Source organism: Scyliorhinus torazame, chromosome 7, assembly GCF_047496885.1.
Source record: "Scyliorhinus torazame isolate Kashiwa2021f chromosome 7, sScyTor2.1, whole genome shotgun sequence".
Classification (NCBI taxonomy): Eukaryota; Metazoa; Chordata; class Chondrichthyes; order Carcharhiniformes; family Scyliorhinidae; genus Scyliorhinus; species Scyliorhinus torazame.
Genome location: NC_092713.1, coordinates 185039779 through 185056845, shown reverse-complemented (window position 1 = coordinate 185056845; position 17067 = coordinate 185039779). Strand labels below are relative to the sequence as shown.

Here is a 17067-nt window from a genome sequence, read left to right as displayed (position 1 = left end):
AATCCCCTAGTCGCCACACTCAGGCACCTGTTCGGGTACACTGAGGGAGAATTCAGAATGTCCAAATTAGGTAACCACACTCTTTTGGGACTTGGAGGAGGAAACCGGAGCACCCGGAGGAAACCCACACAGACACAGGCAGAACGTGCAGACTTCGCATAGACAGTGACCCAAGCCAGGAATCGAACCTCGGACCCTGGAGCTGTGAAGCAACAGTGCTGACCACTGTGCTATCGTGCCGCCCACTAGATCACCACCAGTCAACTCTCCCAGTCAAAGGGGAAAGCAGCTTATGGTTATCGGGGACTATGGCGACTTTACCTTACTTACTGGCTGAGAAGTACTGGTTTAGCATTAACCTGGCAGAGATAGCCCAGATTTCTCTCTGTGAGGCATGAAAGCAGTCCTGGCATGTTAAGCTGTCCTCTCAATAATGTGTTTTAAATGTCTTGTTGTGTAAAATAGCTTATGAAATGTTAAAACCCTAATAAAAATATTCCACACAAAAAAAAAAGAATCAGACCAGCAGCATCTCCCTGTAAAAAAAACCCAACAACACCCAGCCAGAGCACTCAAATTGTTAGATGTCTACTGCAGAGATTCAGGACAGGCTGTGACTGTGTGGGTGCTTTCAAAACTGCCTACATTTCACTGAAATGTGCGCAGACCAACCCAGCATATTCAGAATAATAATAATGAAAACAGAAGCTGGAAAAACTCAGGTCTCGCAGCATCTGTGGAGAGAGAAGCAGAATTAACATTTCAAGCTCACAATCTTCAGAGCTGCTGCTCGACTGGTTGAGATTTTCCAGAATTTCCCGTTTTATTTCAGATGTCCAGCATTTGCAGTATTTTGCTTTTATTTTAGTATACTCAGCATGTTATCGATATGGCTGCACCGTGATTGAAAAATTGGCACCAAACACTGTTTTAACAAACAGGTTTTTGTACTATTTTTTCCCTTGCATCTGAAGCAGGCTGTTCCAAATCCCACTGACTGGTCTGTGACCCACCCGCACACACCTACTTTAAAATAACTGGACAATAATAGCTTACTGAATGAATAACATAATTCCTGAATATAGGAGCTGATTTATCAGCAAACAGGGAGACGCAGGTGCACATTTCAATCTCATGACTGGATGTAATTCTATTTAGTCATCATTTAGTTTCAAGCATTGTAGGAAATTTCACAAAGTTTTGCACAACCAAAAAAATCCCACTGCACTGTAAATTAACACAGCAATGGGAAGCGAGCCCACGCTTCACAAAGGAGGAGGGTTTTTCTTTCTGTCAGGCTGAATTTAGATTGGCAAAGGAGAGAACACAGATGTTAGAACAAAGACATAACATTTGTTTAGGTTAAAGAAATCAATCCTGGGTGGGCAGGGTTGAAAGGGATGGGTCACAACCATCCAAACCTCAGACATCTCTCAAGATTCCTTCTCCTGCAATAAGTCTATGGCATACCCGAGAGCTCAAAGGTACAAAACGTGTCCTGCAGGACCTCAGCACTTCCATTCGGTTATTATTCATGAGGAGGGCAGCAGACATATTTTATTTTGCTCACCAAAGGGGAAGAAAGTCTGAAAACACTCACCATAAAAACCCAGATTACTGCTGCCCATCAACAATTGCATCTATTAAACAAAGCTTTATGCCCCCTCAAAACAAAAAGAGAAATGCTCATTTGCACGATTGCAGCAAATCCTGACACAGCAGTTGCTACATTGCGTGGGAGGAGGCTGCCCCAGTGGTAGAAACTACCGACTGCTTTAACATGGATATCCTGCTACCGAGGTCAAAACATTTGTGCCCACTTTTCCTCCCACGAGTCACGAAAGACATGCTTGTTAGGGGAAATGGACATTCTGAATTCTCCCTCCGTGTACCCGAACAGGCGCCAGAATGTAGCGACTGGACTTCCGGGTGCGGCGATGACCAGCTGAGTCGCACATTTCGGCACCTCCCGTTGGAACGGACTTTTGGGCTCTTATTTGGAGCCCCAACGGCAATTTTTAACGGCAAAAATCACTGTGCGGTGGAATAGAAGGGAATGCCCCCAGGTATACATGGAAAAAGGAGATGATAGCGGCTGGATTGCAGTGGATCCTTTGGAGCAGCGGCAAGGAAGGGAAGCTCGAAGCAAGATGGCGTTGGAAGGTGGCCGTTTGGTATGGGGCCCGGAGCAACAAGAGTTCCTGCGGCACTGTGTGGAAGAGCTGAAGAAGGAGATGTTGGCCCCGATGCTACAGGCGATTGAAGGGCTAAAGGAGGCGCAGAGGACCCAGGAGCTGGAGCTTCGGGTCGTGAAGGCAAAGGCTGCTGAAAATGAAGATGAAATACAGGGCCTGGTGGTGAAGACAGAGATCCACGAGGCACAGTACAAAAGGTGTGTGGAGAGGTTGGAAGCCCTGGAGAATAATTCGAGGAGGAAGAATTTAAGAGTCCTGGGTCTTCCCGAAGGCGTAGATGGAGCGGACGTCGGGGCATATGTGAGCACGATGCTTCACTCGCTAATGGGACTGGAGGCCCCGACGGGACCTTTGGAGGTGGAGGGAGCTTATCGAGTTCTGGCGCGAAGACCAAAGGCTGGAGAAATACCTCGAGCCATAGTGCTGAGGTTCCACCGCTACAACGACAGAGAGATGGTCCTAAGAACGGCGGAGAAAACTCGGAGCTGTAGGTAGGAGAATGCGGTGATCCGCGTATACCAGGATTGGAGTGCGGAGGTGGCGAGAAGGAGGGCAAGTTTCAATCGGGCTAAGGCGGTGCTTCACAAAAAGAAGGTTGGGGGGGGAGGAGGAGTATGAGGAACTGTGGGCGCCGGTGGGAAGGAAAGGGGAAGGAGAAGGGAACTGCGCCATTAGGGGCGGGACCGAGTGGGAAACGCGGGAGTTGCTCCCGCGCTAGGGTAATTATGGTGGGAACAGGGACGCAGGAAGGTGGGGGCCTCGCACAGTGAGAGGCCAAGGGCAAACGGGGAAGCCGAGGTCAGCCAGAGTTCGCTGACTTCTGGGAGTAACATGGGGGGTGTAATTACGCTAGAGGGGGATCTAGCGGAGGGGGGGGGGGGGAGGGGAGGGAGTTAACTGGGTTGCTGCTGCTAAGGGGAAGGGGGAGCTGTTATGGGGCAGGGTGGTCGAGAGGTAGGAGAGGAAAAAGAACAGCACCCACTCTGGAGAATGGATATGGGCTTATTGGCGGATGAGGGGGTATGTCTAAGGGTGAGGGGGTGTATCGAAAGGTACTTGGAGCTTAATGACAATGGAGAGGTTCAGGTGGGAGTGGTCTGGGAGGCGTTGAAGGCGGTGGTCAGTTAACAAGCAGTGTGATTACAAGGGCATGACATCAGGGTGGAGGGAGTCAGGCAAGGAAAGGTTCATGCCCGATTATGTTGTGCCATGTAGTTGAAGAGCCTGCCAATATTTACTGCCGTGGGCTCACATAACAAGAGTGGTCGGCTGGTCACAGTACTGGAGGGTTCAGGCACAAGCCCACACTGTGGCCAATGGGAAGGGATATAAATTGATGAAGTTTTAAAATAAATATGATTTTTTTTCATCACTTTGACCACCTCCCAGCAAAGGTTGCAGTAGAATGTTTTTTCTAAACCTTGAATAAACTAGATCATGACTCAACTGTGCAAAATCATTTCACATCCAATGAGTTCTTCTCAAGTGTAGTTCAGTGTTATAAAACACTGCTAAATTCTGCAAAATAACAAAGAGCTGAATTATCATTTGATGTACGGACATGTTGGTTGAAGGATATTATACAAATGGTACCATGGGGTCTCTGACATGCTGCCTAAGAGACAGCACCTCATCAGTGCAGCTCCAAAACTAGAGGTCAGCCAGCAATTATATGAACGATTCTGATCCAGTAAGGGCGGCCAGGATACGGAGATCACTCCCATGATTTTCTACTTTGCTGAGATTAGTTATGGGGCAAATATTATGGAAACTGGGGGAAACACCCTAGCTCCTTGAATTAGTACTGTGGGACTGCATGTCCAACTGAGGGGGCAAGGGGGGCTGCATTTAATGTTGCAACTGGAAGATGGCACCTCAAAAATGCAGCAGTCCCTCACTACTGCACTGAAGGCTCAGTCTCAGCTGTGTGTTCAAATCTCTGCTGTGGAACCTGAGCTCACCATCGCTGATTCCGAGGCAGGAGCACGACCACTCATCCAAAATGAAAACGACAACATAGACACACCACAATCTGTTCAAAGAGTCGAGATTCTCTGCACAGTTTCTGCGCAAATGCGTGGAAACAGAGCTGTGTCTCTGAAAGATGCAAGTTGATTGAATAAAGAATAGATTTTAATCCTGATAATGTTAACCTTAGCATACACTGACACACCCACAGCTGGGCTTCAAAAACATCTAAAGCAGCTGGAAAAATTGTATAATTTGCCTTTGAAAAGAAAAACACAGCTCTTTACGTAATACATTTTTCTTCTGAACGGATGAAATGTCCATGCAGCAGCCAAAAGGACCTTGGTTGATATTTCTGAACCACATCAAAAGTTTACAGGCTTATCCACATCATAAAAGATGTATTTTCTTTTACAAGGTGCGTCTTTATGGATAAAATGTGTTGACTTGTAGTTGAAGTATATAGTGAAGCCAACTCACTGTGACAGAACAATAAAGTCCACATCGCTTTTCAGACAACAGCTGTTTTTTAAAATTAAAACAGTAAGATGAAGCGGACGACAAATGAAGATGGAGGGTTTTATGGGGTGCCTGTTATCAGCCTTTTTATTGACTTGAACCACCTCCTGCATAGCTAGGAATCTCACAACATTTGCCTTGCAGTTGGACAACTGGTGAAGGTGCCGTTCAGCATCCATAACGTGAGACTCTGCGCAGATGTGTCAAACAATATTGAACTGGGCTTCTAAGCTGCAAAATGCCAATGAAGCATTGACCACCATCCCTTTCTGGTGTCACGAAGATCCATGTGGGAGAAATGGACTAAGTTGATTGTATCGGATATCAGTGCTGGATGCGGGGCACTGAGTGGAGTGTTGGATATCAGTACGGGGGGGGGGGGGGGGGAGAAGAGAGAAAGAGAGAGAGAGAGAGAGAGAGAGAGAGAGGCTTGAGTGGAGAGTGTCGGATATCAATACGGGGGGGGGCGGAGCGAACGGAGTGGAGAGTGTCGGATATCAGTACGGGGAGAGGGGGGGGGGGGGGGAAAAAGAGAGAGAGAGAGAGAGAGTGTGAGTGGAGGGTGTCAGATATCAGTACCGGGGGGGTTCGGATATCAGTATGGGGCGGGGGGGGAAAAGAGAGACTGAGTGGAGAGTGTCGGATATCAGTACGGGGGGGGGGGGGGGGGGGGAGACACACACACACACACGACTGAGTGGAGAGTGTCGGATATCAGTACGGGGGTGGGGGAGAGACGGAGTGGAGAGTGTCTACGGGGGGGGGGGGGGGGGGGGTTGTATGTCGGATATCAGTACGGGGGGGGGGGGGGGGAAGAGAGAGACTGAGTGGAGAGTGACGGATATCAGTACGGGGGGGTGTATGTCGGATATCAGTGCGGGGGGGGTGTGGGGGTGAGGGGCATGTCGGATATTAGTGCGGGGGGGGGGTGCTATCAGTACGGGGGGGGGGGGGGAGAAGAGAGACTGAGTGGAGAGTGACGGATATCAGTACGGGGGGGGGGGGGTGTATGTCAGATATCAGTACGGGGGGGGGGGGGGGAGGGCTGTCGGATATCAGTGCGGGGGGGTGGGGGGGCAAGTCGGATATCAGTGCGGGGGGGGGGGGGGTTGTATGGTTGTATGACGGATATCAGTGCGGGGGGGGGAGACTGAGTGGAGAGTGACGGATATCAGTACGGGGGGGCTGTATGTCGGATATCAGTACCGGGGGGGGTGTCGGATATCAGTACGGGGGGCGGGGGGGGGGGAGAGAGAGACTGAGTGGAAAGTGACGGATATCAGTACGGGGGGGGTGTATGTCGGATATCAGTACGGGGGGGGGGGGGGGGGCGGAGCGAGCTGAGTGGAGAGTGTCGGATATCAGTACGGGGATGGGGGGGGGGGGAGAAAAGAGAGAGCGAGAGTGTGAGTGGAGGGTGTCAGATATCAGTACCGGGGGGGGGGTTCGGATATCAGTATGGGGCGGGGGGGGGGGGGAGAGAGAGACTGAGTGGAGTGTGTCGGATATCAGTACGGGGGGGGTGCCGGGTATCAGTGCGGGGGGGTGGGGGGCATGTCGGATATCAGTGCAGGGGGGGTTGTATGACGGATATCAGTGCGGGGGGGGAGAGACTGAGTGGAGAGTGACGGGTATCAGTACGGAGGGGGCTGTATGTCGGATATCAGTACGGGGGGGGGGGGGGTGTCGTCGGATATCAGTATGGGGGGGGGGGGTGTATGTCGGATATCAGTACGGGGGGTGGGGGTGTCGGATATCAGTGCGGGGGGGTGGGGGCATGTCGGATATCAGTGCGGGGGGGGGGGTTGTATGACGGATATCAGTGCGGGGGGGGGGGTCGGATATCATTGCGGGGGGTAGAGACTGAGTGGAGAGTGACGGATATCAGTAGGGAGGGGCTGTATGTCGGATATCAGTACGGGTGGGGGTATGTCGGATATCGGTACGGGGGGGGGGGGGGGGGGGGGTGTCGGATATCAGTACGGGGGGGGGGGGGGTGTATGTCGGATATCAGTACGGGGGGGGGTGTATGTCGGATATCAGTACGGGGGGGGGGGGGGGGGGGTGTCGGATATCAGTGCGGGGGGGGGCATGTCGGATATCAGTGCGGGGGGGGGGGGTTGTATGTCGGATATCAGTACAGGGGGGGGGGGTGTCGGATATCAGTACGGGGGGGGGGGGGGGGGAGAAGAGAGACTGAGTGGAGAGTGACGGATATCAGTACGGGGGGGGGGGGGGTGTATGTCGGATATCAGTACGGGGGGGGTGTCGGATATCAGTGCGGGGGGGGGGGGGGGCATGTCGGATATCAGTGCGGGGGGGGGGGGGGGTGTATGTCGGATATCAGTACAGGGGGGGGCATGTCGGATATCAGTGCGGGGGGGGGGGGTGTATGTCGGATATCAGTACAGGGGGGGGTGTCGGATATCAGTACGGGGGGGGGGAGAAGAGAGACTGAGTGGAGAGTGACGGATATCAGTACGGGGGGTGTATGTCGGATATCAGTAAGGGGGGGGGGGGGGGGGTGCGCGGAGCGAACTGAGTGGAGAGTGTCGGATATCAGTACGGGGAGAGGGAGGGGGGGGGAAGAGAGAGAGAGAGAGAGAGAGAGAGAGAGAGAGAGAGTGAGTGGAGGGTGTCAGATATCAGTACCAGGGGGGTTCGGGTATCCGTATGGGGCGGGGGGGGGGGGGGGGGGAGACTGAGTGGAGAGTGTCGGATATCAGTATGGGGACGGGGGACACACACACGACTGAGTGGAGAGTGTCGGATATCAGTATGGAGATGGGGGGGACACACACGACTGAGTGGAGAGTGTCAGATATCAGTATGGAGATGGGGGACACACACACGACTGAGTGGAGAGTGTCAGATATCAGTGCGGGGGAGAGACGGAGTGGGGAGTGTCTACGGGGGGGGGGTTGTATGTCGGATATCAGTATGGGGGGAAAGAGTGTTGGATATTAGTGCGGGGGGGGGGGGGGGGTGGGGGGGAGAGAGACTGAGTGGAGAGTGTCGGATATCAGTGCTGGGGAGAGGGACTGAGCGGAGTGTGTCGGATGTCAGTGCTGGGGGAGAGGGACTGAGTGGAGAGTGTCAGATATCGGTGCTGGGGGAGAGGCACTGAGTGGTGTGTGTCGGATATCAGTGCTGGGGTAGAGGGACTGAGTGGAGAGTGTCAGATATCGGTGCTGGGGGAGAGGGACTGAGTGGTGTGTTGGATATCAGTGCTGGGGAGAGGGACAGAATGGTGTGTGTCGGATATCAGTGCTGGAGAGAGGGGCTGAATGGAGTGTGTTGGATATCAGTGCTGGGAGAGAGGGACTGAGCGGAGAGTGTCGGATATCAGTGCTGGGGAGTGGGGTTGAATGGAGAGTGTATGTCAGTTTTGGGGAGAAGGACTGAGTGGAGCATCTTGTAGAGCTCAAGAGTGTGTGGATTCAGAAACTCAGTGCGAATTGGCATATTTGCAGATTATTCTAAACTGTGCAGTGACAGGAAACCGGTGGAATTATGGAGTTACAGAAGCATTTCAGAGAATATTAGCAAGTGGTCTAGAACTGTGTAAAGTGCAGCAGATTGGAAGAGAAACGGGATGAGAGTTACAGGCAGAGTGCGGAGGAGAGGGACAATTCCCACAATGAATGTTGCTGAAGCAGCTCGGGGAAGCTGAGGGGGATGTGAGGATGATCATGGACTCTACACCAGTGAGGCTCGCTAAGTGCAGAGCAGCAGTGAAGAGCGACAATGAGCAACTCTGCCCAAAGCCTAGTGCTGACACGGTGTAAATGCTGGATATCACATCCAGTTCTGGTCATGTGGGCACTGGGGAAACCTGGAACTGTGCTCAGTGAAGGGTGGCACAGTCGATCCCTAATGTTGAGACTGAGTTATATGAGGTACAATTAGGAAAATTCGAACTGTTTATGATAATATATTTAGTTTTGGGTGTCCCACTTTAGGAAGGATGTCAAGGCCACAAAAATGCAGGCAAAAATGAAACCTTCGGGAACTTTGCTGAGAACAGATCTGTAATTGCTTTGCAAAGATTAAATTACATTGTGAAAAGATTTCGGTTTTCCTCCCCAGGGAGGTTTCCAGCAGGATTTCTGTGGAAGAAAAATACATAAAAAGGTGCCACATCTTAATGAAAAATATTCTGCTTGGCAAAATGAGTATTTTACCACATTGCAAAAGGTGTTGGTGACTTAATGCAACATTAGCTTCAACCAATCAATCATCAGGAGGCTTAATACAATATACTCTCTCAGCCAAATAGAGTCAACTGCTCAAACGGAGGACACTTTTCTTCAAAAAAACCAAACTACATTGCCATAACCTTCAGAGCTATGGAGCAAGAACTGGGAAATGAGAATAGGATGGACAGTTCTGTCTCGGCTGCTCGGGACACAAATGGGCTGAATGGCCTCCTACGACATCAATTTTGTGTTTCTATGTTCAATAAAAATACAACCCTGGAACAGATGGATGTCGGGTTGTCTTAATACTTTATAGCCAAACAGGGAATGCTATTTAATGCCCCCGAAACGGCACCCTGCTGTGGCAATCAATTTTCAATACTACACATGCATACACAAGAGTGCTGGGGATGATGACATAATAAAAGAGAACAGGGACGGCTGCATTCGTAACAAACCGGGATTGCAAAGCACTTCAAAATTCATCAGCCTATTGTAAATTCAGTCTGGAAACTGTGGGTCTCCACATGTAATCCTGAGTTTAGGTAAACCATACGTACCTCTATATCCTGGATAATCTTTGGGTATAATCCTCTGTAAAATGAATTTGGCGGACCATCAGCAGGCCTATTTTTAAACAGGTACTGTTCCCTAGGAAGGAAGGGAACAGACATGTGTAAAGAGCAGTAAAGGCCTAAATGTCAGAGGTAACTTCTACATTTTTCTTTGTACAGACCATTTGCCCAGTTAATAATGAAAGGAGGAATTTGATAGTTATACTGATCACACTGGCAATGTAGCTCTCAAGGCTGCAAGAGATACAGAGATACTTGTGTCTTCCCCACTGGCCCTACTCACAGCTTTACCAGACAGAGCCCAAATCTTCAGAGCCAGTAAAAATTACATGTGGATGTCACCAGAGAATTGGCAGTCCCTTAAATATTTTAAACCCCTTGGCATTACGAGTGATAATCATTTGGTGTCACCTCATTGCATCCTGGCTCCTACCCTAGTTACTTATTAATCCAGTTAACACATTTTCTGTTGGCATTTGGGAGTAAAATGAGCTGAAGGAGCCAGGTAAAATCTTCACACATGGAAGGAAAGTCTATGGGAAATGCTTTAATTGGAAATATACATCACTGTATGTTCACGATATTTACAAATATACAAATTAATGATTATAGCATTTTAAATTATGTTCTGATTGGGCCATGTTTACAATGGGATGCTGGTCACAAAGTATCAATGAAATCATATCAATTACAATGCACAAAAACATAAAATGCAGACAGCAGATGAAACATTTACAAAAATACCGAATCGCTTATTGAAATCCTTAAACCTCTACAGGGAGCCTCCCCACCTTTGTCATTCTGCTCCCCCATGACATTACTGATGGGGAGGCAGGCATAAATTGCACCATAACATTATTCTGTACGTTGCATTTCCCTCCCAAACAGCATCTCAGCTATACCTGGACACAATCTTTACACATTTCTGCTGCATTCCGACACAGTAGAAGGAAAGCAGTTTATTTGCACATTTGGAAAGGGGAAGTTCCCTTTTAAAATGGCAGTGTTTGGAAAGGAACAAGCAGATTTCTGAGCCAACGGCGTACAAACCAATTTACCTGTTCAAATCCCTGAAGTGTGTTAGATGGCTTGGAGGCACAGTTGTTGGCACTGCTGCCTCACAGCACCAGGGACCAGAGTTCGATTCCGACCTCAGGTGACTGCGTGGAGCTTGCACATTCTTCCCGTGTCGGTGTGCGTTTCCTCCGGGTGCTCCGGTTTCCTCCCACAGTCAAAGGATTTGCAGGTTCAGTGGATTGGCCATGCTAAATTGCTCCTAGGTGGGGTTACGAGGCGGGGGATTTAGTCTGGGTAGGGTGCTCTTTCAGAGGGTTGGTGCAGACTTGATGGGCCGAATGGCCTCCTTCTGCACGGTAGGGATTCTATGATTAGTTATTCTCAGCTAGAATGACGATAGAGATCGATCGCAGTGCCCTTGAGTTAATTTGAGGCTGGTGAAGATGAGGAAAAGCTGTAGTGGGACTGAAGAGTTAATGTGTGTGCCAGTTTCAAACCTGGCTCTCAGAGATAGGGTACAATATGTAGAAGACGGACAGACCCCTACACAACCTCCTTTTCATAGAATCTACAGTGCAGGAGGCCATTTGGCCCACCGACTCTGCACCGGTGCTTGGAAAAAGCACCCTACCTAAGCCCGTGCCTCCATCCTATCCTCATAGCCCCACCTAACCTTTTGGATACTAAGCGGAAATTTAGCATGGCCAATCCACCTAACCTGCACATCTTTGGACTGTGGGAGGAAACCGGAGCACCACACAGACACGAGGAGGAAAGTGCAAACTCTACACCGTCACCAGAGGGCGGAATTGAACCTGGGTCCCTGGAGCTGTGAGACAGCAATGCTAACCGTACCACTCTGAGACATGCTTCAGATGCAATGTAGCATCTTTACAGTAAAAAGAAGTTCAAAATGTTTTCATGGAGACATAATCAAAAGGAAAATTGGCAATGAGCCAAAAAAAGGGATAATAGGAGGAGTAATCAAACACTCTGCCAAAGACACAGGCTTGAAGAATCCTAAAGGGGAAGGAGGTAGAGATTTAGGAAAGGAATTCCAGGATTTACAGAAGTCACTGCACGCTGAGATTCCCTGAACTTTTATCCAGGAGTTTTTCTTTACAGAAAAGTAGGTGCTCTTCACGAAAATTGACACTGCTCTATTTCAAGTGACTCGCCAAGTGAACTAGGTAACTCACCATCCCCTCCTCTCTGCAAGCCCCCTCCACAGTGGGTCTGTGCGGACCATCCGCTCAATCAGCTTCTTCCACAGCATGCCCTCGCCAATCACCCGCTGCCATTCTTTACACACCACCTCAGCAGCACAGAGTGACTTGGCATCCAGGTATGACAAGATGTTTTCCGCTATATGGTCCAATCCTTGGGCTGTGAATACAGAAGAACATTTGAGAAAAGCACATCCATTAACAGACTATCCAGCACTTAGCACCTCTAGTCACAGGGCATTACACAGCAACCCATTATGTAACACAAGCAGTGAATTCCTTTTACATCATTTGCTGTTCTGTCACCACCCCCAGCCCCAATGGTTTTAAGGGTAAATTATGGTGGTGGCAGGGGCATAACGCCCAACCTCACACAGGGTGGCATGATTGGACAAGGACAAGCTGGACCAAAGGGCCTGTTTCCATGCTGTAAACATCTATGACGAGAAGTGTCTAGCTTCAATCCTTGAGCTGCACTGGTTTTGAGGTTCTCAGTTCAGGGACTATCTCGGTATTCCTGTTGGAAGGGGAAAAGGTCAGCCAGGGTACCAAGCTTGCTACCCAGTGGGTCCTACTGGAACATCTAGATCATGGGATGAGGCTCAACCCTATTCTCTTCCCACCATTGCCTGCTGCTTCTCTCAGTCCAGATCAGACAGCAGCCATCCGAGCAGGAGTTCCTGTCAACCACCCCCCCACCCCTTCTCATAGTCAACCAACTATTTTAAATATAATTCACCAGCAAGGAACCCGGTCATGTTGGGGAGGCAGGTATAATTTCCAATTTGAATAAAGATTTGCACCTTGACCGTATATCAGCCACTAAAACTTTAGTATGACACTAACTAAAGGAGACTGTAACCCACAACATAAGCTCTGAACTAAACCAACTTCAATTATTTTGCTATTACTAAGTTAACAGGTTATTTAATCTCTTCTTACAAGAGATTGTCAACACATTGCCCTTTTCATTTTCCCCCACAACCCTATTGAAATATATTGCAGTCCTTCATTTTCCAAATCTAACACATTAATCTGCCTTTCAGCCTTTCCCAGCTGCTTTTGGATTTGCTGTTTTAGTTTCACACCCATGGCTCTTCTCCCCTCTAAACCAGGCCATTTGTATTTCATTGGTTACCAAATTCTCAATTCATATTAGCTGACCCTTTAAATGAAGATGTATTTGAATGCATGTTCTCCCAATGCATAGCATGATCAGGTTTATATCTTCGGATAGTCCCCCCCACTGGGGCTTCCAGTCACAGCTTGGAGGTAATAATGGACGAACTGTCCCACCCACCTATTCAAAAGGAAAATGTAACTGCTCTGTGCTCCTGGTGAATTTGAGATGCTGGTCGCATGTCGCACAGACATTCTATCAACAGTCTGTGGAATTAATGCAGAGTGAAAGGTCTTGGAAAAAAAAAAATTACATAGACACAGACACGCACGGTGAAATGGTCCAGCCTATCACATTCAGACACTGTGCTGCCTACAAACATAAACTCACCCTACCCAAACTGGACACTATTCCGTGACGTTCCCACTCACGGTGGCACTGTGGTGAGCACTGCTGCCTCACAGCGCCATGGACCCGGGTTCGATTCCAACCTTGGGTGACTGTGTGTGCAGTTTGTACATTCTCCCCATGTCTGCATGCATTACCTCCGCGTGCTCCGGTTTTCTCCCACAGTCCAAAGATGTGCAGGTCAGGTGGATTGACCATGCTAAATTGCCCCTTAGTGTCCTAAGGTTAGCTGGGGTTACGGGGATAGGGCAGGAAAGTGGGCCTAGGTAGGGTGCTCTTTTAGAGATCGGTGCAAATTCGATGGGCCAAATGGCCTCCGGTTGCACTGTAGGGATTCTCTGATGATTCTAAATATGTGCACAGAAAAAGCACTGTGTTTGGAGTTTTGTATTTAATTGACCTAGTCACATGTCCCAACACTTTCCTTACAGCCTTGCGAAACAAGTCACAAATTTTCAAAGTTGCATTAAAAACTCTACATACGGCGGTTTAGCTCACCTGGTTAAGATACAGAACAAGGCCAGCAGTGTGGGTTAAATTCCTCTACAGGCTGAGGCTGCCTTCTCAACCTTGCCCTCGCCTGAGGTGTGGTGATCCTCAGATCAAATCACCACCACCAGTCAGCTCTCCCCTTCAAAGGGGAAAGCAGCCTATGGTCATCTGGGACTATGGCACCCTTTACCTTCATGCCTGCAGTGGTCCTCCCTTTCCCAATTTGATGGTCCCTGGACCAACATCCAGGCAGGTGCAGGCTACAGACCTTCTCATACAAGAGAGTTATATTTAGTGCTCCAAATGTCACCGAGGTGTGGGGTACTTTTTGGCAGGCAGCAGTCACATATTCCTTACAAAATTGTCAGTGGAACAGAGGAATCTGGGAGACAGGTTCACAAATCACAATGTACCTGAGGCTAATAAGGTCATTCAAAAAACAAAGCAAACACTGCGGTGTATTTCGAGAGGGATAGAGTTCAAAAACAGAGCTGCTATGTTAAACCTGTCTAGAACGATGGTTCAATCATGTTAACGCTATTCATAACATAAAAAGGATATTCTGGAGAAGGTGCAAAAAATATCTATCAGAACTTTCACAGAGCTGAGAGGATGTACCCATCGGGAAAGATCGAATAGGCTAGGGATCTTTTCTAGCACACAGGAGAGGGGTAACACGATTGCAAGGCCTTTGAGATTATGGAAGAATGATAGGGTAGATGTAAAGGTGGTTTCACATGTGGAAGGAAACCAGAACTACAAGATGGTCATGGAGAAACAGCTTTATCCAGAAAGTGAACGAGTGAGAGAGAGAGCGAAAAAGTATGTGCACGAGAGCAGTTGGAATGTGGAACCTGCTATTACAAGGGAGTAGTTGAGTGATCAACATAAAGGTATTTAAAGAAACTAGAGGAATAAAACTAGAATACGCAGGAGTAGTAGGCCACTCGGCCCATCGAGTCTGCTCCACCACTAAATGAGATCATGACTGATCTGATATGATAATCCTCAACTCCACTATCCTGCCTTATCCCCACAACCGCCTGATCCCCTTACTATTGATTCCCTTACTGATTAAAAATCGGTCTATCTTTCCTTACTGATTATGGTCACTCGAGCAGAAACAGATAAAATATTTCCTCTGGTAAAGGCATCAAGAACAGAGACATAATCTCAAAATAGAGGCTATTTAGTGGTGAAGTCAGAAGCACTTTTCACACAAAGGGTAATGGTTAGCTGGAACCCTCTCCCCTGCTGATGCTGAACGCCCAAGACCGAGGTAGAGAAATGTTTATAGGTAGGAGAATTGAATGTTTATGGGTAAGAGAATTGAATGAGGTAGAGTTCGGGTACAGATCAGACATGCTTGCTGGAAAGGCTTAAGAGATTGAACACTCTCCTTCTGTTCTCATGATGGGGTAAGATCCATCGAATTTACAGTGCATGAAGGAGGCCATTTGGCTCATCGAGTCTGCACCGGTCCTTGGAAAGAGCATCCTACTTACGCCCACACCTCCACCCTATCCCCTTAACCACACCTAACCTTTTGGACACTAAGGATAAATTTAGCATGGCCAATCCACCTAACCTGCACATCTTTGGACTGTGGGAGGAAACTGGAGCACGGAGGAAACCCACGCACACATGGGGAGAATGTGCAAACTCCACACAGTCACCCGCGGCCGGAATTGAAGCCAGGTCCCTGGAGCTGTGAGGCAGCCATGCTAACCACTGTGCCACCGTGCCGCCCAGTTCGGTTCAGAGTAGAAACAGCAGCATAGACCGGTTTCTATGCTGTAATTGCGAGGCATTAGAATGTATAAATACTGAACACCCTGTAATACACTTCAGCAGCACTTTTATCTTTTGCAGTATAGCAGGTCCAATAATATGTAGATGGAACAAGTTGGAATTTTAAGTTTAACAATACAAGAATGTGCCTAATGTTCCAGATGCGCTAAAACGGCATTAACAACTGACTGAGGTGTCAGCCATGGTTCAGTGGGAGCACTTTGCCGTGGGTTCAAAAGGTTGTGATTTCAAACCCATACCAGAAATTTGAGCACGTAATCTAGACAGACATTCTGTTCAGTACCGAGGACTGCTGGACTGCTAGAAGTACTGACTTGTGGGTGAGATGTTAAACTAAGGCCATGTCTGCCCTCAGACACAGTCATAAAAGATTCTATGGCATTTGACAGAAGAGAGTCATTGTAGTGTCCTGGGCAAGAACTATAATGGAACCAATATTATTGAATGAAAAAAACCCAGATGATCTAGTCATTATCTCATTCTGTTTATGGGACCATGATGTGAATAAATTGGCTGCCATATTTTCTCCATTAGAACAGAGTCTACATTTCAAAAGTACTTTCTTGGCTGTAAAGCATTTTGGAACAGTCAGAGGCTGTGAACGTTGCAATATAAATGCAAGTTCCTTCTTTTTCTGTTGTTATGCCAGCACCAACACATTACCTCCATTATTAACCTGGCTCGTATTTCCTTCAGAGCTGTGCAGTGATTTGAGTCAGGGTTGTCAGTGTATAACACAGGCTGTTTTATGAGATCGACATTTTACACTCTTTTGATCTAATTAGCTTCAATCCCAATGTTGTCACCATCCATTGGCAGTAATGCATTCTAAGAAAATTTCACTTAAATGAAAACAGGTCAATTATTTAAAGTACGCTTATTTCAATACAAATTATTCCTGTAATTCCACCAACAGTAACAGACCTGTCACCACCAGCACTCCAACCAAGCCAGCTCTCTCTAGATACAAGCCAAGTTTCCAAACATTGCCAGATATTTTTCACAGGTCATATGATGAATAATAACAACCTGTCCAACATGACATTTCATTAAAATCCTCCTGACAATGTACTGAGAAACCTGTAGCCAGTCATGTTCAAGATAATCTCATGGTCCCTCCCAAGTATGCAACATTTTACCAGATATACTACAGTTAAGCACCTCGGGCTCAGCTTGTCTTGGTTATTACTGTTCGTCTCTGCATCAGAAACACCAGCCAATTTTCGATTGCTAGGTCAGGTCATTTAACAATGCTTTAGCTGGTAAAAAAGTGCTGATGGCCAGGGTAGAACACAGCCACAAAGACATAGTTGCAAAGTCCCAAGTTTGACCTGCATGTGGACATTCCGGCACCTAGCTTCAGAAACAAAACTCCATTTTGCATTGCAAAGCTGTGCGGACAGACTGTGCGAGGCTCCAGTGACATCTCTGCCTGCAGCATGGGGAAGTTTCTTCCACCAACACAGCTTTGTCATTTCTGATACGAGGCGTACCTTGCTAACGCCAAGGCAGGGTGGGTGGGCTTTTAGCCAGAAT

At 48.2% G+C, this 17067-nt stretch overlaps 1 protein-coding gene across 3 annotated transcripts in view; it reads right to left on the bottom strand.

Moving 5' to 3' along the window:
• The window catches only part of LOC140426737 (F-box/WD repeat-containing protein 11), a 199468-nt gene that overhangs the window by 45585 nt on the left and 136816 nt on the right, over positions 1 to 17067 (bottom strand). For all 3 annotated transcript variants that reach the window (XM_072511862.1, XM_072511860.1, XM_072511861.1), the window contains 2 exons: positions 11673 to 11859; positions 9442 to 9532 (listed from right to left, as the gene is read on the bottom strand). In XM_072511862.1, coding sequence (XP_072367963.1) covers positions 9442 to 9532; positions 11673 to 11859 — 278 coding nt within the window. The remainder of the gene's footprint in view (positions 1 to 9441; positions 9533 to 11672; positions 11860 to 17067) is intronic.